We start from the raw sequence: 24362 nt of genomic DNA, 5'->3' as shown, positions 1-24362 counted from the left end.
ATGCACTATATACCCCTACACCGGTCACGTCCATTGTGCTTACTCGTATTCTGCGATATTGGGGTACGTACGGATACTCAAGTATTGTCATAATGAAGTTACATGCTTGCAACTTTGAAGTAATAATAAGAAATCAAACGGAAAGTGTTTCAGTTTGAATAGTCTGTCTATTTGGTGTTGACTTTATTTTTATTGTTTGACAGACAGAGGTCAAATGGTAATCATTTTTAGATTTCGCACCCGCACAGTTTCGTAACACCTATCTATCTATCTATAAATACTGCATGACACCCTTGCGAGTATTTTATGCAGGTGAGCACTATTGAACATAATGTACTGATTCAAGGATTCTTGTTAACCAGAAGCACGGTTAGCTAAGTTTGAATGCATTACATGCAAGCAGGGGGTCTTACAGTCCTATATACACAGCATAGATGTTTTTCTCACAAAAATACATTGGTAAAGATTAGCGCAAATTAACAAATTTTTGTCCGTTGGTTATCTGCGTGACGATTTATGAATTTAGGATCATTGCAGTGCAAATAACAAATGTAACTGTTGAGCGCAAATAATCAATCTGCGCTATTTACCAAACGCGCAGCGCATATAACAAATTTTTGTACGTTGGTTATATGCGCAACGATTTACCAATCGTTGCGCAGGATAAATTTAATCTGCGCGATTTACCAAATGCGCAGCGCAAATAACAAATGTAACTTTAAATATCAGAAATTTGCATATCATGCAGTTGGTCAATTTATTAATAAATATAGATGTCAAATGCTGAATATCTTGGTACTTAAATTATGTGTCATAAATTTGTTTCTACATCAGTAAGTTCACGGCAGTCGGTCACCAGGTTTCAATACCTCCGATCTTATACAAGATGCAATAAAACCCAAACATGCGTGAAGGTGTGATTTCCTCCAGCTTGCACACGTCGTCCTCTGGTATGTTTTAGGCTATTTTTATAATTTTCTACTTCACCCGAGCACACACTTAGCAAAATATCGTTTTTATTATATTGAAATATCTTGAAATTTCACAATAATATTCTTTTTACCAACGGGAGCATATCTCTCAACATGTCTAAGATAAAAGATGAAATAAAAAAGTCACAGAATTAAAAGAAAATTCTTACAGATCTTATCTATATTATTATTATTATTTTATAGTATAAAATCGATTGAATAAAGAGTAGGCCTAATTTTCATAAAAACGTAAACGAAATTATATATTTTGTAGCTGCACAAGATATGTGTTCGGTGCCCTGCGCTAAATGAAAATCTGGAAATTACTCTGATAATTTAAATATCTTTTATAAATCATATTAACTTTTACTTAGATTTACGATTACAGACTAAAACTATAGTTTTTTTTACAAATCTAAGTGGATCTATAATGTTACACCTGTAACTTGCGTGGGAGGTCGGTCCTGCGCTAATAGCAAAGTTTGAAATTACACTGTATTTCAAATATATTTCATTCATAAAACATACTATTTATGTAACTTTTAAATGAATACTGTAAAAGAATGATTAGAAAAAGAATGATTTCTGTCATAACGAGAACGAAATATTACATTTTTTATCCGCACAAGATGTGTGTCTGCGCTAATAATAAATCTGGAAATTACTCTGATAACTTGAATATCTTTTATAAATCATATGAACTTTTACTTTGATTTACGATTACAGACTAAAACTATAGTTTTTTTACAATTCTTAATGGATCTATAATGTTACACCTGTAACTTGCGTGGGAGGTCGGTTCTGCGCTAATAGCAAAGTTTGAAATTACACTGTATTTCAAATATATTTCATTCATATTTGATAACACACTAAAGAAATGCAATTCCTTACTTTATCTTTTACAACGAATAAAATGCTACCTAGATATTCCCCAGAGAAAACTTTTCTTTAATGCTTATATTTTACCCCACTTGGATTATTGCTGCACGATTTGGGGTAATTGCAACAGGGATTCAATGGAAAAAATTACAAAATTTCAAAAAAGAGCAGCTCGAATCATCCTTGATAAATGTTTTGATTTTCCATCTGAAGATTTGTTTAAAGAGCTGAACTGGATGAAATTCAATGAACGACTGCATTATAAGAAAGCAATTTTAGTCTTTAAATCAATTAACAATCTTAGTCCATCCTATCTTCAAAGTAAATTTAAATTTGTACATAATCCTTACATTAATTTAAGATCAGAATCAAATAAATGTCTTGAAGTACCTAAACCAAACTTAGAACTGTACAGAAAATCCCTTGAATACTCGGGACCAAAAATCTGGAACACATTACCTCTTGAAGTAAAAAATTCTAACAGTCTTGAGCAGTTCAAAAGATCCTATTTAACAAACTGGAAAATGAACAACATAACATATGCTTAGAATGTTGTAATCATGCTATTGTCAAATTTGTATTTGAAATCTATTTGTAAATATTGTACATAATTTTGAGGCCCACTTGGAAGATTGGGCATGCCTAATAGTGTTGCCTCAATAAATAAAGTCATTATTATTATTATTATTATTATTATTATTATTCATAAAACATACTATTTATGTAACTTTCAAATGAATACTGTAAAAAAATGATTAGAAAAAGAGTGATTTCTGTCATAACGAGAACGAAATATTACATTTTTTATCTGCGCAAGATGCGTGTCTGCGCTAATAATAAATCTGGAAATTACTCTGATAACTTGAATATCTTTTATAAATCATATGAACTTTTACTTAGATTTACGATTACAGACTAAAACTATAGTTTTTTTTTACAAATCTAAATGGATCTATAATGTTACACCTGTAACTTGCGTGGGAGGTCGGTCCTGCGCTAATAGCAAAGTTTGAAATTACACTGTATTTCAAATATATTTCATTCATAAAACATACTATTTATGTAACTTTTAAATGAATACTGTAAAAGAATGATTAGAAAAAGAATGATTTCTGTCATAACGAGAACGAAATATTACATTTTTTATCCGCGCAAGATGTGTGTCTGCGCTAATAATAAATCTGGAAATTACTCTGATAACTTGAATATCTTTTATAAATCATATGAATATTTACTTTGATTTACGATTACAGACTAAAACTATAGTTTTTTTTACAATTCTTAATGGATCTATAATGTTACACCTGTAACTTGCGTGGGAGGTCGGTTCTGCGCTAATAGCAAAGTTTGAAATTACACTGTATTTCAAATATATTTCATTCATAAAACATACTATTTATGTAACTTTCAAATGCATACTGTAAAAAAAATGAATAGAAAAAGAGTGATTTCTGTCATAACCGCGCAGGTTACAGAATTAAAATTACATTTGTCTTTGCAAAAGCTACAACTTTAGTCTGTAACCATAAAACAAAATTAAATTTAGCATGGTTTATGAAAGATATCCAAGTTATCAGGATTATTTCCAGATTTTTTATTAGCGCAGGGCCGATATCCCGCGCAGGATACAGATGTAACAAAATATTTATTTGGCAAAAGCTACAATTTCAGCCTGTAATCACAAAACAATGATAAAGTTAGCATGGTTTATAAAAGATATCCAAGTTATCAGAATTATTTCCAGATTTTTTATTAGCGCCGGGCAAACACATCTTGTGCAGATAACAAATGTAATATTTCGTTCTCGTTATGACGGAAATCACGCTTCTTTCTATTTTTTTCTACTCCCAAAACATTTTATGAAGTTACATAAATAGTATCTTTTAGAATTGAAATATGTTTGAAATATCGGCGTCAGTTCATAATTTGCTATTAGCGCAGGAACAACATCACGCGCAGGCTACGGATGAAACATTATATTCAGATTTTCAAAAGCTACATTTTTAGATTGTAATCGAAAAACGAAATAAAAGTTAAAATGGTTTATAAAAGATATTCAAGTTATTGGAGTAATTTTCAGAGTTCTATTAACGCAGGACACACATCTTGCGCACCTACAAAATGTAAAATTTCGTTCACATTTTGACGAAACTTATAAGTTATTCTACCTGTCTCACTATAAAACATTAAAAAATGATATAAGTATAAAAGATCTGTAAGAATCGTCTTTTAATTCTACTTATTTTTGTTTTGTTTTTAATCTTGGCCATGTCAAGAGATACGCTCACGTTGGTAAAAAAGAATTGCGCTTTTTCAATATGATAAAAAAGCGATATGGTGAATTGTGGTAAGTGTGTGGCAATTCAGTCTTTTATGTAAGTCTCCTTTATGTTCTATATCCGGTATAAAATGACTGCGTGTGATCGAATGAAATAAAAATACTTTAGTTATAAAAAGAATAGAGAGGACGATGTGGCTATCCGAAGGAAATCACACCTTCACGCATGTTTGAGCTTTATAGCATATTGTATCATACTGCAGATATTGAAACCTGGTGACCGACTCCCGTGGATTTACTGATGTTGAAATAAATTTATGACACATTTTTAAAACCTAGATTTGCAATATCAGTCTGTAATTGTTAAACAATGTAAAAGTTAGCATGGTTTATGGCAGTTATTCATATTATCAGAGTAATTTCCAGATTTTCTATTAGCGCAGGACACATCTTGCGCAGCAACAAAATTTCGTTCACGTTCTGGCGAAAATTACTCTTTTGTACTACAAAACATTAAAAAATATCAATACGATCTGTAAGAAATTATCAATATATATTTGAAATATCGGTGTCATTTCAGGATTTGATATTAGCGCTGGATCGACATCCCGCACAGGCTGCGGCGTTTAAAAGTTAAGAAAAATAAATAAAAAAATAAATGAAAAAACTTGTGTTATTAAATGTACTTTGGATATTTTGTATCATTTTAAAGTTTTTTAACACCTATGACAAATGGCTCTTAATACCGTCGTCAACAGAAATTTTTAGTCCATAAACTACCAGGGACGTGAGTATCTCATTGAAATTACCGCATAAATACGCTCATTTACTTTAAAAAAAATGTTTTTCTTGTTTTTATCAATTAAGCACAGTCAATTCACACATTTACGCGTGCCTGATCACCGTCAGTTTTAAAATTAAACTGTTTTATGTAGGCCTACAAGTCTAACCCTCTAATGGTATTCAATTTTATCGGGAGATATCAACCATATGTTAAAAGCGCAGACTCATTTACCAAACGCGCAAGACAGTTACCATGCGCATATAAGAAATATATAAGGTTGCCCGATTTACAAATCGTTGCGCAGATAACAAATTGGTTATTTGCGCTGCGCGATTTACCAAATGCGCAGATTGGCTATATGCGCGTAACATAACTATAAATATCAGTAATTTGCTTTTCATGTTTCCTAAATCATGCAGTTGGTAAATTGATTAATTAATAAATTTGAAATGCTTAATGTCTTGGTATATATGTGTAATGAATTTGTTTCTACATCAGTTCATTCACAGCAGTCAGTCACCAAGTTACTATATCTTCAGTCTAATACAACATGAAATAAAACCTGAACATTTGTGAAGGTGTGATTTCCTCTGTCCTGTGGTATGTTTTAGGCTTAGTCCAACTAATTTGATGCGATCCTAGGAAATATTGAGATATTTTTTCATATGGGCAATATCCCCACACGTGTCAACACTCGAAAGACCAAAATAGTTGAAGCAATTTCCGATGAAATTTTCATCGCTGCCAACGCTTTACATGCTACAGGTTTAAATGCCGATTATTTCACGAATTAGTCATAAATTCAAATAAAAGTTACATGTATCCAAAGGGGATCCTGTTCCTCATTGATTTATGTAAAAATTATCAAAAAATACCCAAAATTATGAATTTTCTGCTGATTTAAACCTATGTATGTACTGTACACGATTAACATTTACCGTGTATACAGGCCAATACGTGCAAGCGGTAAAACCAATAACTTAACATGACTGTGTACGGTGATTCATCCTCCATTAGTTTGGTCCTTCAAAGTTTTGAGACGTTTAGATTGCCAGTCACAAATATAAAACAATCTGAACGTCGAATTATTTTGACTAGTTATGTCTCCCCGAGGAGACTCATTGTTTTTGCCTTGTCCGTCCGTACGTCACACTTCATTTCCGGGCAATAACTGGAGAACCATTTGACCTAGAACCTTCAAACTTCATAGGGTTGTAGGGCTGCTGGAGTAAACGACCCCTATTGTTTTATTGTTTTTGAGGTCACTCCGTCAAAGGTCAAGGTCACAGGGGCCTGAACATTGAAAACCATTTCCGATCAATAACTAGAGAACCACTTCACCCAGGAATGTGAAACTTCATAGGATGATTGTCATGAAGGTAGATGACCTTACTTATTTGGGTCACTCCGCGAAGGTCAAGGTCACAGGGCCGAACATGGAAAACCATTCCGATCAATAACAGAGAACCACTTGACAGAATGTTGAAACTCTAGGTGATTGGTCTGAGAGTAGATGACCCCTATTGATTTGGGTCACTCCGTCAAGGTCAAGGTCACAGGGGCCTGAACATGGAAAACATTTCCGTCAATCTAAAACCACTTGACCAGAATGTTGAAACTTCATGATGATTGACATGCAAAGTAGATGACCCTATCGAATTTGGGTCTTCCATTAAAGTCAGGTCAAGGCCTGAACTGAAACCATTTCCGGTCAGTAATTGAGAACCACTTGACCAGATTTGAACTTAATAGGATGATTGGTCATGCAGAGTAGAGACCCTTACGATTTTGGGTCACTCTGTGAAGGTCAAGGTACAGGGGCCTAACATTGAAAATATTTCCGTCATAACTTGAGAACCACTTGATCCAGAATGATGAAACTTCATAGAGATTGGTCATGCAATAGATGACCCTAACGATAAGGGTCACTCTGTTAAAGGTCAAGGCACAGGGGCTGAACATGGAAAACATTTCCAATCAATAACTTGAAACCTCTCGACCAGATGTTGACTTCATAGGTGATTGTTCATGCAGAGTAAATGACCCATATGTTTTTGGGGTCACTCGTTAAAGGTCAAGGTCACAGGGCTGAACTTGATACCATTCCATCAAATTGGTGACCACTTGACCCAGAATGTTAAAACTTCATAGGATGATTGAACATGCAGAGTAGATGACCCCTATTGATTTTGGGGTCAGTCTATTAAAGGTCAAGGTCACAGTGGCCTGTTCATGTAAAATCATTTTTTGGAAATAACTTGAGAACCACTTGACCTACAATGTTGAAACTTAATAGGATGATTGGACATGCAGAGTAGATGACCCCTATTTATTTTGACTTCTATTGACTTCTTGCCTATAGGACTTCGCATTGGGGGAGACATGCGCTTTTTTACAAAAGCATTTTCTAGTTTTAGACTATTTCTATATTAAATTGTATTATTTCTACAAAAACACAAAAACTTTAGCACATTTCACTAAGTTATATTGAAATATCACATTTGTTTTTACCAACGTGAGCATATCTCTTGACATGGCTAAGATAAAAAATAAAATAAAAACAGAATGAAAAGAACAGCTCGTTCAAAACAATTCTTGACATAACAGTGAAGAAAGTTTCAGATAATCAAATGATGTATAGGTCTGTTTTTTTCCCAATAGGTTTTAATTGCAAGTCTATAACACTAAAGCATTCATGGAAGTGTGATGTCCTGTAGATGAAATAAAGGAGAACTTCATTAATGATGTTGAAGAAACAAACCTTGAATTATAAATATTTCTATGTTTTCATGAAAAACTTGTTAAAAAATTGACATTGTTAGATCTACATGTATGCAAATATAATATTTAACAAACTAAAGCAGTATTTTTCAAACAAACACGAAAAAAAAATAGTTCATCCTCTTAACAAAAATTTTTCCTGGAGATGAGTGTCCTGCACTTATATCAAATCCAGGATTTACGTTGATAATTTAGTTTTTAAAAACATATTTTTCCCCAAAATGAAATACATACATTAATACATGTCATACTTTGATCAAAGGAACACAGGAAAGGATAAGAATGGATAATTCAGGTATTTTTTTACTTTAAATTAAATTCAGTTAAATTCTATTTAGCCATAAAACATATGTATACATTTACAAGTATTATTTATGACTTTCATTAAATTGCGAATAAATTATTACATTTGTTATTTGAGCGGGATTGCCTGCTCTGCACTCATAGCAAAGCCTAACTTTACGCCGATGTTTTAAGTATTTTCTGAAAAAGGTACTAGAATAATAGTTTAATATTTACAAACTATATTATCTTTATCATTGTAAGATGTCTTTATTGTTGCAAACAATGTCAATGAATATTACTTTAGAAATCTGCACCACCAAGTAACAACTTACATAAATGATAATCGTATGTTTATTTATTTATTTATTTATTTATTTATTTATTTAATTGCTTTTTTTCATAGATAGCCTGGCCTGCCCTTATAGCAAATCGCGAAATTTTAAAGCAAATATTTTAGGTAATTCTCTTCAATATTTTTTAATTTCAACTTGGTTATGCCACCATATCGTCCAGCAATTAACAACTAAACAAAGCAAAAAGTCAAACTTGTAATTTTCAGCTAACATATTTTTTTACATTTACCTTTTTCAAGCACCACCATAATTTAATATAATATTAACCAAATGAAGTACAAATAAAATATTTAATTTTTTTGCGTTGCATAGTTTTATACTACCTTAGAAAAAAGAAACTTTAAACTTTATTGATTAATTTGGGGCAGAGACACAAACAAATCTGCTTGTGCAGAAAACCTCCGAAAATGTTTTGATTGCCTATCCTGTACTAATAGCATATCCCACCATTACAGGGATAAGTGAAGTATTTTACATACAAACATAACCAATTTCAGTTTTGTTGTTCAAACACAAAACATGAATATAATATTACTTTTAGCCCGCCCGCTTAGCTCAGTAGGTAGAGCGTTGGTGTACGGATCGCAGGGTCGTGAGTTCGATCCTCGGGCGGGGCATATGTTCTCCGTGACTAATAATAAACGCATTGTGTCTGAAATATTGTCCTCCACCTCTGATTCATGGGTGAAGTTGGCAGTTAACTTGTGGAGAACAGGTTTGTACTGGTACAGAATCCAGGAACACCGGTTAGGTTAACTGCTTGCTGTTACATGAGTGAAATACTGTTAAAGAACGGCGTTAAACCCCCCAAAAAAAACAAAAGATTTAATAATAAAAATCTGTTTGTTACAAAAATGTTTTAAAGCAATATATACAATCTTTCAAGTATAATTTATGATAAATTATTAAGACCTTTAATCATGTTTAATTGAAAATTGATAGTTTGGTATATTTTTCATTGCAGTTTCTGAAATAAAACATGGCGTTGCGGAATTCGTACATTTTGACAAATAGTCTTCGAAACCTGAATTCATTAAGCAGTATAGTGTGCCGTTCTTCTGTAGCCACGAGTAGACAGCTGTCTTGTCTTGTACGCCCAGAAGTACAAAAATGTGTAGATAGAGATTTGGGCCCTTTGAGAAGCAGAGACAATGAGAATGTACAGTACAGAATTAGCATACCATGGATCATTCAGATTAGACATTATGCCAAGTCAAAGAACAAGCCTAAAAGAGGTGAGAATTTGCAGTGTTTAAATGCTTTGGAGTGTCTGTATAAAGGTTGTGTAAAGTGGTTACTTTAATTGTTTATTTATCCTCTCAAACTGATAGTAGATACAAAGTAATTTGACAGCAATGTTCCTTGGGTGACGCTGTATCAAATTGTTGATTAAAAATAATATGGCTGCCATAGGGGTTGGGCTAGTTTTCTCTATATATGACAATATTGAAAACTTTTGCCATCTGGTAACTCTTATAAGCGATCTTATAAAACTTAGATTGAATATGTGTTAATACTGCATATCGTACTCCACAGAAAAAGCAGAACAACCATATATTTCCTTGTAATTAATGTAGTGGACCCATAATAATCAGCAATAACTATTTGAATACACAGTTTCTGTTGGCAATTTCATTTGGTACAGAAAGTCTTGTGCTCATAAATGAGCCGCACCATGAGAAAACCAACATAGTGGCTTTGTGACCAGCATGGATCCAGACCAACCTGCGCATCCGCGCAGTCTGGTCAGGATCCATGCTGTTCACTAACGGTTTCTCTAATTGAAATAGGCTTTGAAAGCGAACAGCATGGATCCTGACCAGACTGTGTAGATGCGCAGGCTGGTCTGGATCCATGCTGATCGCAAAGCCACTTTGTTGGTTTTCTCATGGTGCGGCTCAATTATGTGTATTCGCTACATTGACAGGCGAAGTGAAATAGCACAGGAGCGTACGCAATTCACAGAAATGGTACTACAATTAAAATTTCTAATGAATATGTTAACCTTCAGCCTGCTGGCATCATGTGACTTTGCCTTTGCAGCCAGTGCAGACCAAGATCAGCATGCACATCCATGCAAGCTGATCATGGTCTGCACTGTTCACTATTCAGTCAGTAAATTTTCAGTGAACTCCCCTTTGATTAATAGGTGGTACTGCCCAAATTGAATGATGGATCAGTCCATTTTAGAAAAATAGCAGGGTAAAGGTTAAAATCGAGTTATTTATAATGTTAATCATACGATTAAATGGAGTTTGTAATGCATTTTCAGGAGGAAACAAGCATAAACCGGAGCATGAAATAGATCTAGATGAGAGCACTATCAATGAAATTGTGGACATCAACAAGTATCATGAAGACCTGCATAAAGTATTAGAGGACCTTAAACAACAGTATATTCATAGCCTGTCACTTAGAACTAATGTAGGTCAGTATTAACACAAATTTAAGAACTTAATTTTAAATGTACACTCAGGGACTTCAATAATGCCCCAGCTATGCATTTTGAAAATCTGATCCAAATAGATGTTTATAAATTATGCCTAAATTTATGAAATATGCATAGTAAATTTGGACTAGTCATATCTGGATATGCAGAGATTCAATTGTGTGAACAGGAAAAGAATAATGGAATATCCCTATAAGTCGTTAAACTGTTGAAGGTAAATATATTGAGCAGTATTCCATATGATATAAGGTTAAGTAAAGTTGACTTTTCCATAGCAAAATGCCAGCCTAAGTTACATGTACATGATATAAAATGTTCATGCGGTGATGGGAAACCAGTCTAAGAATGAAATCTTAAGTCTAAGAATGGAACCTTCAGGGTTGCCACTTAGTTGAGAACATGAAATTCCCCGACTTTTCCCTGACTACACCAAAATGTGTTTGAAAATACTTATAAATACTGCTTGAAGACTGCCATAGCCATTGAACATTTTAAACATCAACCCAGAATTTCCTTTTTCCCTGACTTTTCCCTGACTTTTCTAAAATTTCTCACTGATCATTATCAAGATTTCCCTTACAATTCACTGACCTTGAAAAAAAATCCCTTTTCCCAGAGTTTTCAAGGTAAGTGGCAACCCTGACCTTAAGTCTAAGAATGGAAAATTCAGTCTAAGATTGAAATCTTCAGTCTAAGAATGGAACCTTCAGTCTAAGAATGGAACCTTAAGTCTGAGAATCGAACCTTAAGTCTAAGAATGGATCCTTAAGTCTGAGAATGGAACATTCAGTCTAAGAATTGAACCTTTAGTCTAAGAATCGAAGCTTATTTTTAAGAATGGATCCTTAAGTCTGAGAATGGAACATTCAGTCTGAGAATGGAACATTCAGTCTAAGAATTGAATCTTTGGTCTAAGAATAGAACCTTAAGCCTAAGAATAGAACCTTAAGTCTAAGAATGGAACCTTAAGTTTGAGAATCGAACCTTAAGTCTAAGAATGGATCCTTAAGTTTGAGAATCGAACCTTAAGCCTAAGAATAGAACCTTAAGCCTGAGAATCGAACCTTAAGCCTAAGAATGGAACCTTAAGTTTGAGAATCGAACCTTAAGTCTAAGAATGGATCCTTAAGTTTGAGAATCGAACCTTAAGTCTAAGAATGGAACCTTAAGTCTGAGAATCGAACCTTAAGTCTAAGAATGGAACCTTAAGTCTGAGAATCGAACCTTAAGTCTAAGAATGGAACCTTAAGTCTGAGAATCGAACCTTTAGTCTAAGAATGGAACCTTGAGAATCGAACCTTAAGTCTAAGAATGGATCCTTAAGTCTGAGAATCGAACCTTAAGTCTAAGAATGGAACCTTAAGTCTGAGAATCGAACCTTAAGTCTAAGAATGGATCCTTAAGTCTGAGAATCGAACCTTAAGTCTAAGAATGGATCCTTAAGTCTGAGAATCGAACCTTAAGTCTAAGAATGGAACCTTAAGTCTGAGAATCGAACCATAAGTCTAAGAATGGATCCTTAAGTCTGAGAATGGAACATTCAGTCTAAGAATTGAACCTTTAGTCTAAGAATCGAAGCTTATTAGCTCATCTGATTTTTTGAAAAAAAATGATGAGTTATTGTCATCACTTGAGCGGTTGTCGGCGTCGGCGTCGGCGTCTGCGTCGGCGCTTGGTTAAGTTTTATGTTTAGGTCAGCTTTTCTCCTAAACTATCAAAGCTATTGCTTTGAAACTTGGAATACTTGTTCACCATCATAAGCTGACCCTGTATAGCAAGAAACATTACTCCATCTTGCTTTTTGCAAGATTTATGGCCCCTTTTGTACTTAGAAAATATCAGATTTCTTGGTTGAGTTTTATGTTTAGGTCATCTTTTCTCCTAAACAATCAAAGCTATTGCTTTGAAACTTGGAATACTTGTTTACCATCATAAGCAGACCCTGTACATCAAGAAACATAACTCCATCTTGCTTTTTGCAAGAATTATTGCCCCTTTTGGACTTAGAAAAATCAGTTTTCTTGGTTAAGTTTTATGTTTAGGTCAGCTTTTATCCTAAACTATCAAAGCTATTGCTTTAAAACTTGCAACACTTGTTCACCATCATAAGCTGACCCTGTACAGCAAGAAACATAACTCCATCCTGCTTTTTGCAAGATTATGGCCCCTTTTGGACTTAGAAAATATCAGATTTCTTGGTTAAGTTTTATGTTTAGGTCAACTTTTTCTCTTAAACTATCAAAGCTATTGCTTTGAAACTTGCAACACTTGTTCACCATCATAAGCTGACCCTGTACAGCAAGCAACATAACTCCATCCTGCTTTTTGCAATAATTATTGCCCCTTTTGGACTTAGAAAATCATTTTCTTGGTTTGAGTATTATGTTTAAGTATACTTTTCTCATAAACTATCAAAGCTATTGCTTTAAAACTTGCAACAGTTTTTCACCATCATAAGTGGACACTGTACATCAAGAAACATAACTCTGTCCTGCTTTTTGCAAGAATGATGGCTCTTTTTAGACTTAGAAAATCATGGGTAGGACAATATTTCTATTATACAAAAAAAATCAGATGAGCGTCAGCACCCGCAAGGCGGTGCTCTTGTTTTTAAGAATGGATCCTTAAGTCTGAGAATGGAACATTCAGTCTGAGAATGGAACATTCAGTCTAAGAATTGAACCTTTAGTCTAAGAATAGAACCTTAAGTCTAAGAATCGAACCTTAAGTCTAAGAATGGATCCTTAAGTCTGAGAATCGAACCTTAAGTCTAAGAATGGATCCTTAAGTTTGAGAATCAAACCTTAAGTCTAAGAATGGATCCTTAAGTCTAAGAATCGAACCTTAAGTCTAAGAATGGAACCTTAAGTCTGAGAATCGAACCTTAAGTCTAAGAATGGATCCTTAAGTCTAAGAATTGAACCTTAAGTCTAAGAATGGAACCTTAAGTCTGAGAATCGAACCTTAAGTCTAAGAATGGATCCTTAAGTCTGAGAATGGAACATTCAGTCTAAGAATTGAACCTTTAGTCTAAGAATCGAAGCTTATTTTTAAGAATGGATCCTTAAGTCTGAGAATGGAACATTCAGTCTGAGAATGGAACATTCAGTCTAAGAATTGAACCTTTAGTCTAAGAATCGAACCTTAAGTCTAGGAATGGATCCTTAAGTCTGAGAATGGAGAATTCAGTCTAAGAATTGAACCTTTAGTCTAAGAATGGATCCTTAAGTCTGAGAATGGAGAATTCAGTCTAAGAATTGAACCTTTAGTCTAAGAATGGATCCTTAAGTCTGAGAATGGAGAATTCAGTCTAAGAATTGAACCTTTAGTCTAAGAATGGATCCTTAAGTCTGAGAATAGAGAATTCAGTCTAAGAATTGAACCTTTAGTCTAGGAATGGATCCTTAAGTCTGAGAATGGAGAATTCAGTCTAAGAATTGAACCTTTAGTCTAGGAATGGATCCTTAAGTCTGAGAATGGAGAATTCAACCTAAGAATTGAACCTTTAGTCTAAGAATGGATCCTTAAGTCTGAGAATGGAGAATTCAACCTAAGAATTGAACCTTTAGTCTAAGAATGGATCCTTAAGTCTGAGAATGGAGAATTCAACCTAAGAATTGAACCTTTAGTCTAAGAATGGATCCTTAAGTCTGAGAATGAAGAATTCAGTCTAAGAATTGAACCTTTAGTCTAAGAATGGATCCTTAAGTTTAAGATTGGAGCATTCAGTCTAAGAATGGATTCTTAAGTCTAAGAATGGATCCTCAAGTCTTAAAACGAAACAATAAAAAAAAAAACAGGAGTTCTGATATGTTAAATGAATGAAAATGAGATATTGTTGGTTAATCTTTTGATATGTAGTACTGCATTCATTAAATATCGTCACTTTATTGTAATTTACAACAGTGACATGTTATTTATTTTATGTAATACTACCAAATGAATAATGTGTAAATGACATTTTCAGAAACATTCTGATGCTTGTTATTGATTTCAGGAACTTTTGATAGACTTCAGGTGAAGAGTGAGGATGGAACGTTTCCACTAAATCAGATAGCATCTATAACTCAGAAAAATCCTACACTGATTGTCTTAAACCTTAGCCAGTCTATTAAGGTATGCTTTTAGGTCAGAAAAATCCTACACTGATTGTCTTAAACCTTAGCCAGTCTATTAAGATATGCTTTTAGGTCAGAAAAATCCTACACTGATTGTCTTAAACCTTAGCCAGTCTATTAAGGTATGCTTTTAGGTCAGAAAAATCCTACACTGATTGTCTTAAACCTTAGCCAGTCTATTAAGATATGCTTTTAGGTCAGAAAAATCCTACACTGATTGTCTTAAACCTTAGCCAGTCTATTAAGGTATGCTTTTAGGTCAGAAAAATCCTACCTGATTGTCTTAAACCTTAGCCAGTCTATTAAGATATGCTTTTTAGGTCAGAAAATCCTACACTGATTGTCTTAAACTTTAGCCAGTCTATTAAGGTATGCTTTTAGGTCAGAAAAATCCTACACTGATTGTCTTAAACCTTAGCCAGTCTATTAAGGTATGTTTTTAGGTCTTTTAATACATCTTTCTCAATGACTTAAACATTTCCATTAATTACTTTTAATACTAACCCTTACCCTGCTAAATTTCTATAATGAACTTATCCATCTTTCAATTTGGGCAGTACCATTAACTGTTAGAAGGGGTGTTTACCAAAATGATACCGACTGAATGGCAAACAGTGCAGATCATGATCAGACTGCATGGATGTGCAGGCTGATGTCGCAAAGGCAGACTCAGTCGTGTTCAGCATGATTAGGGCTAAATACTAACACAAGAAAGTGTTTATTAATTGATAATTAATGTAATTATACTTGACTGTTTTCAGTATGTACCAGATGTCATGGTAGCAATAAATAACTCAGGAATGAATCTCAATCCACAGCAGGAAGGACCGTCAACAATTTACGTAACTTTACCAAAGTAAGTCAAACTCTTCCATGCTATCAATGGGGGCCAAAACATGCAAGGGGTCTTGTTTTCTTCAATGCTGAAAATTGGGTCACAACACTAAAAGGCCTGCTTTCTTCAGCGCTTCAAACGGGGTCAAAATACACAGTGGCCTGCATTCTTCAATGCTATAAATACAAGAAGAGTCAAAACATACTGGGGCCTGCATTCTTCAATGCTATATATTGGATCAAAATTAAGACTGAAAATAAAGGTTCTTGTATTCTTCATTGCTATAGATAGGGGCAAGAAATCTTAAGGCAATAAATGATATCAAAAGTAACAGGAACCTGAATAAATGGGATCAGAAGGCATTGATGCCTGTATTCTTATGTGCTATACATGGGATCGAATGTTACAGGAGCCTGAATAAATGGGATCAGAGGTCACAGGTGCCTGTATTCTTATACATGGGATCAAATGTTACAGGAGCCTGCAATTTTGAGTGATATTAGTGGGGACAAAGTCACAGGGGCCTAAATCCTTGAGTACTATGAATGGGTTTGAAGTCACAGGGGCCTGTATTAGTGAGTGCTATGAATTAGATCAGTGTCACAGGGGCCAGTACTCTATAGATATTGCTGGGATCAAAAGTCACCAGAGCCTGAGTTCTTGAGTGCTATAGATGGGATCAAAAGTAACAGAGGTCTGTATTCTTCAGAAGTGTTTGTTTGTTTGTTTTGTGTTTAATGTCATTTTTCTATGTAATGGCGGGCAGTTAACATAACCAGTGTTCTTGAATTTTGTATCAGTACAAACCTGTACTCCTCAAGTAACAGCCAACTTCCCCACATGAATCAGAGGTGGAGGACGAAGGATTTCAGACACAATGTCTAATATCAAATCATCGCAGAGAACATAAGCCTTGCCCTGGGATCAAACTCACAATCACGTGATCTGTAGATCTGTGCTCTCCCTGTTGAGCTGAGCGGGCAGGCTCTTTTCAGAACTGTTAATGGGCTGAGAAGTCAAAAGGGAATGCATTCTTCAGTGTTATAAATGGGTCAAAACTCAAAGGGGTCAAGTCACAGTTGCCTGCTTTCTTTATTGCTATAAATTGGGTCAAAAGTCAGGCTTAACAAATGTTAACTTCCTTGACAGAATCATGAAATAAGGTTGTGGAAATAGATTATCTTAATATATGAAGAAACATTAATTTTTGTAAGTTTTTATTTTTTGCTTTATTGCTCCAAGCCAGAGCTTAAAATGTTACATCTTTATACACATGTACTTAGTGGTACCAGCATATACATGCAACTGAGAGTTTTCACGTCCAGTGGTTTAAATTGATAAATTTTTGTTCAGTTTCTTCGAAGAAAATGATATAAATTCTTTGCTTTAAATTTATATCCGTGTGTTTGGGCATGTTATCATCAAAGACAAAAAAAGCTTGCCATACATTTATGATTTATTTCCAGACTGTCTTGAGAAGGTAAATGAACAACTTGCCATATTTCTTTTTATAATTTTTAGAGTATCTAGAGAACATAGAGAAGAGTTAGCTAAGAATGCGAAAACATTGTACAATCAGTCTAAAGATCACATGAACCGTCTTTTTACTGAAAGTATGCGGAAGGTGAATAAAGAAAAATCAGTGGATATTCGGAAAAGTATAGAAAATCAGGTTGGTGAATAAATTTGTTCAGATTAAATTTACTATTTGCATTTTGTACACTTGCTCTGCATATTAGTCACTTCCGATGGGCTTGACACAGTCATCAAAATGGCTGTTTGGTGTATGTGTGTTTGTTCATGCATCGGTCAGATTTTGCCTGGACAATAGCTTTGACATTCATGGAGCAATCTTGTTTATTATACCCAGCATTTGGGGGCTATACTGGATTTCAGTTCGTCCGTCCATCCATCTGTAGACAGAATTCGTCTGGGCTATTTCTCAGCATTTATTATCAGTACCAATCCAAGTTGTGCATGTGTGAAGCAGGTTCCATTTGGATGATTTTACTTAGTTATGGCCCTTTATTAACTTTTTCTATACAGTCAACATTGTATTAAGAGACCACCCAAGGGACTGCTAAGAAGTGGTCTCTTAATGGAATGGTCTCTTAATGAATTTCAGTGAGATAAAAGAAAAGTTATTTTTAACTGTTAATGTAACTGTATTTATTATGAATATACATGTATGGTTTAAAAATCTGTTTTAACATCGTGAACACTTTTCCAAGTCTACAAACCGTGAAAATTATGGCTAGATTGTTTGTCAGTTCGACTGATACAAAGGTTAATTGCATTCAGTCACGTGCAAAGCGTACTCGCTAATTACACAGATGACGAAATGTCCGGTAGAATTTTGGTACCCGGTCGCTTAATAGATACTTTTGTCGAATATTTTACCTGTCGGGACTACATTAATGTGGTCGCTAGTCGTTTAATAACAAAGTCGTTTAATGGAATAGATTTATGTACCGAAAACTTTCGGGAGGGATTTTGACCGGTCGTTTAATACAAATATCGCTTAATAGAGGTGGTCGCAAGTACGATGTCGACTGTATATGTATATGGAAAATTTGTCTGTGCTATTTCTCAGCAATTATTTGCCAGATTTCCATCAAACCTTGTAATTATTACCAGTACCAAGCCTAGTTCTGCATATATGAAGCGGGTTCCATTTGGATGATATTTTACTTAGTTATGGCCCTTTGTTAATTTTTCATGCCCCCCAAAGGTGGGCATGTTAAAATCACACTGTCCATGTGTGTGTGCATCTGTGTAAATTTTTGTTCGGGCTGTAACTCTGCCATCCATGAGTGGATTTTGAAACAACTTGGCATAAATGTTCACCATGAGGAGAGGATGTGTCATGCACAAGACCTACACCCCTAGCTCCAAGGTCAAGGTCACACTAAGAGGTCAAAGGTTAACAGGGTCTGTTTCGTGTCCGGTCCATAACTCTGCCGTCCATGAAGGGACTTTGAAATAACTTGGCATAAATGTTTACCATAATGGGCTAATGTGTCTTGCGTAAGACCCAGACCCCTAGCTCCAAGGTCAATGTCACACTTAGAAGACAAAGGTTAACTAGGCCTGTTTCATGTTTGGTGCATAACTCTGCCATTCATCAAGGGATTTTGTAATTACCTCGTGTAAATGTTCCCCATAATGAGATGACTTGTCATGCACAAGATCCAGACCCCTAGCTCTTAGGTCAAGGTAACGCTTAGATGTTAAATGTTAAAATGGTCTGTTTCTTGTCCGATCCATAACTCTGCCATCCATGAAGGGATATAAAAATTACTTGACATAAATGTTCCCTACAATGAGATGAAGCATCATGCTCAAGACCCAGACCCCTAGTTCCAAGGTCAAGGTCACACTTAGAAGTCAAAGGTCTGTTTCTTGTCTGGTCCATAACTCTGCCATTTATCAAGGGATTTGTAAATAATTTGACACAAATGTTAACAATATTGAGGTGTGTCACGCTTATGACCCTGGTCTCTCAGGTCAAGGTCAGGGTCACAAAATGATTCATACCTTAACTATTCTGACATATTTTGTGCAGACAACGCGCATTTGTTACTAATAGTGACACCTCTTATTTCATAATATATCCCTGTGATGACAAACAAACATACAATAAAATGTTGTAACTTACAGAGTAAATGAAAAATAAATAGGGAAAGCAGTATCTAAATAAATGAATTTATAAATATTGTATTAGTGGAAAGGTTGTTTTGTTATCCAAAGTGATTCAACACGAATGTAGATCAGTAATGTAATTAGTAATTTAATCAGTAAACATTATCAGTAATGCAGTCAGTAATGTAATCAGAAACACAATCATTTACATAATCAGTAATGCATTCAGTAATGCAATCAGAATACAAACAACTCTCAGGTAAACTTGATGAAAATTTATGATTTTATTTTTTAATTTCAGTTGCTGCAAGATAAGAGAAGGATGCAAGAAGAAGGGGAAACATTAATGAAAGCAAAACAGAAAGAATTACTTGGGTCATGACATGCCGTTTTGATTTAGATTTTTAGATACAAAGACATGTAAAACTAGACAATATTTCTTGGAACAACAATCAAATATATACAGATTCCTGTTTGAAAGTCTGATTATTTTAACCTTTACCTGCTAAATTTCTAAAATGGGCTGGTCTATCATTCAATTTGAACAGTACCATTTATTATTCAAAGGGAGGTTCACTGAAAATTTACTGGATGAATAGTGAACTTTGCAGACCATAATCAGCCTTATCTTGGTCTGCACTGGCCGCAAAGGCAGAATCACTTGCCACCAGCTGGCTAAAGGTTAAAGTAGTCTTGTGTTATTTTCAAAGAAATTGGAATAAATTTACAGTCATTGAAAATTATTTTAAATAAATACGATTAATGAAGATTAATGAAAGGAAATCAGGTTGTTAAAAAAAAAATTATTTTTAAAGAGCTAAGAACTGAAAACTGTTTTGACCTCATTGTATAGTGCTGTTTATAGGAATACAGTTTTATCAATTTTCCTAATAAAACATTTATTCAATTTATATTTTAACAAAATTGAGGTTCAGACCAGATTGTTTAAATCATGTATTATACTTGAATCAAACAGGTCTGTTTTTAGCTCGACTATAGTCCAAGCTATTCTACTCATCCTGGCATCAGCATCGGTGTTGGCATCTGCATCACACCTTGGTTAAAGTTTTGCATGCAAGTACATATAGCTATCATTTAAAGGCATATAGCTTTGAAACTTATTTTTTCTTTATCTAGGTCAATTACCAATCTCACTTGCTCAAGTCCCATAATTCTGACATATATTTTGGCCAAATTATGCCCCCTTTTGGACATAGAAAATCCTGATTAAAGTTTTGCATGCAAGTTACTATCTCAAAAACTAATGCAAATATTGAATTGAAACTTAACATGTTTCTTCGGGTTTATAAATCTAGGTCATAGCATCAAGTCCCATAATGCTGACTTGTATTTTGCATAAGGCCTAAAAAAAAAATTCTTTGTTTCCGGTAACATGCTAAAAAAAATTAGGGTAGGTAGGTCGGAAATTTTTTTTTTTTGGAATTTTTTTTTATTAAGGGAGACTTTTCGGAAATTTTTTTTTTTGTCAAAAAATGATTACAAATAAGGGGGTTATGCCTTTAGAGCATCAGTAAGTGGATTTCTAACATCACTGGCCATGTTTAAAGCATAAAAAGTGCAGTTTTGCATTTTTTTGTTAAAAAGTTGAAAAAAATGTTCTCCAAGGCCATAAAAACATTTAGGGTCGGGCCAAAAATTTAGGGTAGGTCGGGATACCGGAAACAAACAATTTTTTTTTTACGCCTAATTATGTCTCCTTTTGAACTTAAAAACCTCTGGTTAATGTTTTGCATGCAAGTTACTGTCTTCAAAACTAATGCAGACTCTGTAGATGTTTTAACATTAAGGGTTATACTCGTGCTTTTGGGACAACAATTCAAATAGTCGAGCATTGTCTGTCTTACAGACAGCTCTTGTTATAAAACAAAATCAGCTGTGCTAATTAGAATGGAATATATTAAAGGTCTTGTATTGCAAAGTTGTTCTTGTTTTTATTGAAATCTTTATCCGTCTCTTTCAGTAAATCATACTATAAAATCTTTTCATTTTTATACGCCTGTTTGAAAAACGGGACGTATTATGGGAATGCCCCTGGCGGTCGGTCGGGCGGGCGGGCGGCGTCCACAGACTTTGTCCGGAGCATATCTTCTTCATGCATGGAGGGATTTTGATGAAACTTGGCACAATTGTTCACCATCATGAGACGGAGTGTCATGCACAAAAATCAGGTCCCTAAGTCTAAGGTCAAGGTCACAGAGGTCAAAGGTCAAATTCAAGAATGACTTTGTCCAGAGCATATCTTCATGCATAGAAGGATTTTGATGTAGCTTGGCACAATTGTTCACCATCATGAGGCAGAGTGTCATGCTCATGAACCAGGTCCCTAGTTCTAAGGTCAAGGTCACACTTAGAGGTCAAAGGATACAAGAATGGAAACTGTCAGGAGCATTTCTTCTTCATGCATGGAAGGATTTTGATATAACTTGGCACAATTGTTCACCACCCGAGCTTGAGTGTCATGCGCAAGAACCAGGTCCCTAGCTCTAAGGTCAAGGTCACACTTAGAGGTCAAAGGATACAAGAATGAAAACTTTGTCCGGAGCATTTCTTCTTCATGCATGAAGGGATTTGGATGTAACTTGGCACAAATGTTCACCACCACAAGACGGAGTGTCCTGTGCAAGAACCAGGACCCTAGGTCTAAGGTCAAGGTCACACTTTGAGGCCAAAGGTCAGATGCAAGAATGACTTTGTCCGGAGCATTTCTTCTTCATGCAGGGATTTTGATTTAACTTGGCACAATTGTACACCATCATGAGACAGAGTGTCATGTGCAGGTCCCTTCTTTAGAATTACTTCACTTTGTTGTTATCTGTAGTACAACATGCATGTTACATCCAGTTCTGAGGTGTATTTTGACCTATCTCTACCTGGTAAAATTTTTGTGTGGACTTATAATTTTTTGGGGGGGGGGGGGGGTTTTTTTTAGTGATCATCCTCCGTCCGTCGTCAGTCCGTGCATGCGTCAACAATTTCTTGTCTGCACGATAGTGGTTTCATTTATGATTTTATTTTAACCAAACTTGCACACAACTTGTATCACCATAAGATCTCGGTTCCTTTCTTGAACTGGCCAGATCCCATTACAAGTTCCAGAGTTATGGCCCCAGAAAGGGCCAAAATTAGCTATTTTGACCTTGTCTGCACAATAGCAGCTTTATTTATAATTTGATTTTTACCAAACTGGCACACAACTTGTATCACCATAAGATCTCGGATCCTTTCTTAAACTGGTCAGATTCCATTATGGGTTCCAGAGTTATGGCCCCTGTAAGGGCCAGAATTAGCTATTTTGACCTTGTCTGCACAATAGCAGCTTCATTTATGATTTTATTTTAATCAAACTTGCACACAACTTGTATCACCATATGATCTTGGTTCCTTTCTTGAACTGGCCAGATTCCATTATGGGTTCCAGAGTGATGGCCCCTGAAAGGGCCAGAATTAGCTATTTTGTCCTTGTCTGCACAATAGCAGCTTCGTTTATAATTTGAATTTAATCAAACTTGCACAAAACTTGTGTCACCATAAGATCTCAGTTCCTTTCTTGAAACGGCCAGATCCCATAATGGATTCCAGAGTTATGGCCCCTGAAAGGGCCAAAATTAGCTATTTTGACCTTGTCTGCACAATAACAGCTTCATTTATGATTTGATTTTAACCAAACTTGCACAAAACTTGTATCACCACAAGATCTTGGTTCCTTTCTTGAACTGGCCAGATTCCTTCATGGGTTCCAGAGTTATGGCCCCTTAAAGGTCCAAAGTTGGCTATTTTGGCTTTTGCAGCCATATAGAGACTTCATTTATGGTTTTATTTGATACAAACTTCCAAAATATCTTCAACAACAATAAATCTTGGATTCCATGACAAATCAGATCCATTCGTAGGTTCCAGAGTTATTTTATATCTGATTAACTCCCCTGATTGTAATCAAAATGGTAATTACTTACAGGACTTATTTGAAATTTCATTATTGTCATTAGTTGGACGGAGCCAATGAGGGTAGATAACTATGGACTGATTTTATGTCAAATTACCTCCCTTTATTTCAAATTAAAATGGGTATATCTCCGTAACTAATGAAGATACTGATCTGAAATTTCATTTATGTCAACAGATTTATTTGGCAGATCCTTCTTTTGTTAACTTACAATCATTTTTTTTAATTACTTCCCTTTTACGTTACTATAAATAGCTTGATTTTAGTAACTTTTTTATTATTGGCCGTAGGGAAAAACCGAGACCACTTTTCTGTGGTACAACATGGATGGTACCTCCAATTTTTAGGTGTATTTTGACATATCTGTACCTTGTAAGAATTTTTTTTCCATCTTGGTTTAATTTCTTCCCTTTGTTGTTCCTGTCCTTTGGACTTAGATATTTTTTCTGAGGACCTTCTTGTCCTCAAGTGCAATGATAACAGGTGAGCGATATAGGGCCATCATGGCCCTCTTGTTTAAAGATTAACTTCCCTTAGTTGTTACTATAAATAACTTACATTGTAACTTTTTTATAATTGACCATAGGGAAAATCCAAGACCACTTTTCTGTGGTACAACATAGATGTTACTTTCAAATTTTAGGTGTATTTTAAGGTATCTCTACCTGGTAAGGAGTTTCTTTGTGGATTAAGAAAAACAAAAGAGTTACAGTAATTACTAAAAAAACATTGTAAACAACCACAAAATTAAAATTCCATTTGCAAATACAGGTACTAGTGTAAAGAAATTTGCTGTGAAGGGCGTATATTGTGACATTCTGGCACTCTTGTTGGGGTGTAAAATTTTGTGGCTGTGCCCGAAAGTGCTATTTCTTTAGGATATATGAATTTGCAGATTTCTACTAATCAAGATATAAGAATGGGAATTTTCTTGTTTTTTAGCGCACCTGAGCATGAAGTGCTTGGCTCGAGCTTTTGTGATTGCTCCCTGTCTGTTTTATGTCCATCCACGCTTTTCTTCTG

The 24362-nt window shown here is 34.8% G+C and overlaps 1 protein-coding gene across 2 annotated transcripts; it reads left to right on the top strand.

Annotated features, from left to right (window-relative positions):
- The first annotated feature begins 13 nt into the window (after nt 1-13).
- LOC123548630 (ribosome-recycling factor, mitochondrial-like) lies at nt 14-21314 on the top strand. 2 transcript variants are annotated; one of them, XM_045336076.2, is made up of 7 exons: nt 14-63; nt 9296-9566; nt 10604-10759; nt 14778-14896; nt 15660-15754; nt 17255-17405; nt 19677-21314. In XM_045336076.2, the coding sequence occupies exons 2-7, from the start codon at nt 9311-9313 to the stop codon at nt 19755-19757; spliced, it is 858 nt and encodes a 285-aa protein (XP_045192011.2). In that variant the 5' UTR covers nt 14-63; nt 9296-9310; the 3' UTR covers nt 19758-21314. The 2 variants fall into 2 exon arrangements, with proteins under 2 accessions (XP_045192011.2, XP_045192020.2); XM_045336085.2 differs by lacking the exon at nt 14-63 and adding an exon at nt 70-217.
- Nucleotides 21315-24362: the final 3048 nt, after the last annotated feature.

The sequence above is a fragment of the Mercenaria mercenaria genome, chromosome 15, assembly GCF_021730395.1.
Source record: "Mercenaria mercenaria strain notata chromosome 15, MADL_Memer_1, whole genome shotgun sequence".
NCBI classification, from domain to species: Eukaryota; Metazoa; Mollusca; class Bivalvia; order Venerida; family Veneridae; genus Mercenaria; species Mercenaria mercenaria.
Note: the sequence above shows the minus strand (reverse complement) of the source record. Positions and strands in the feature narration are given on the sequence as shown.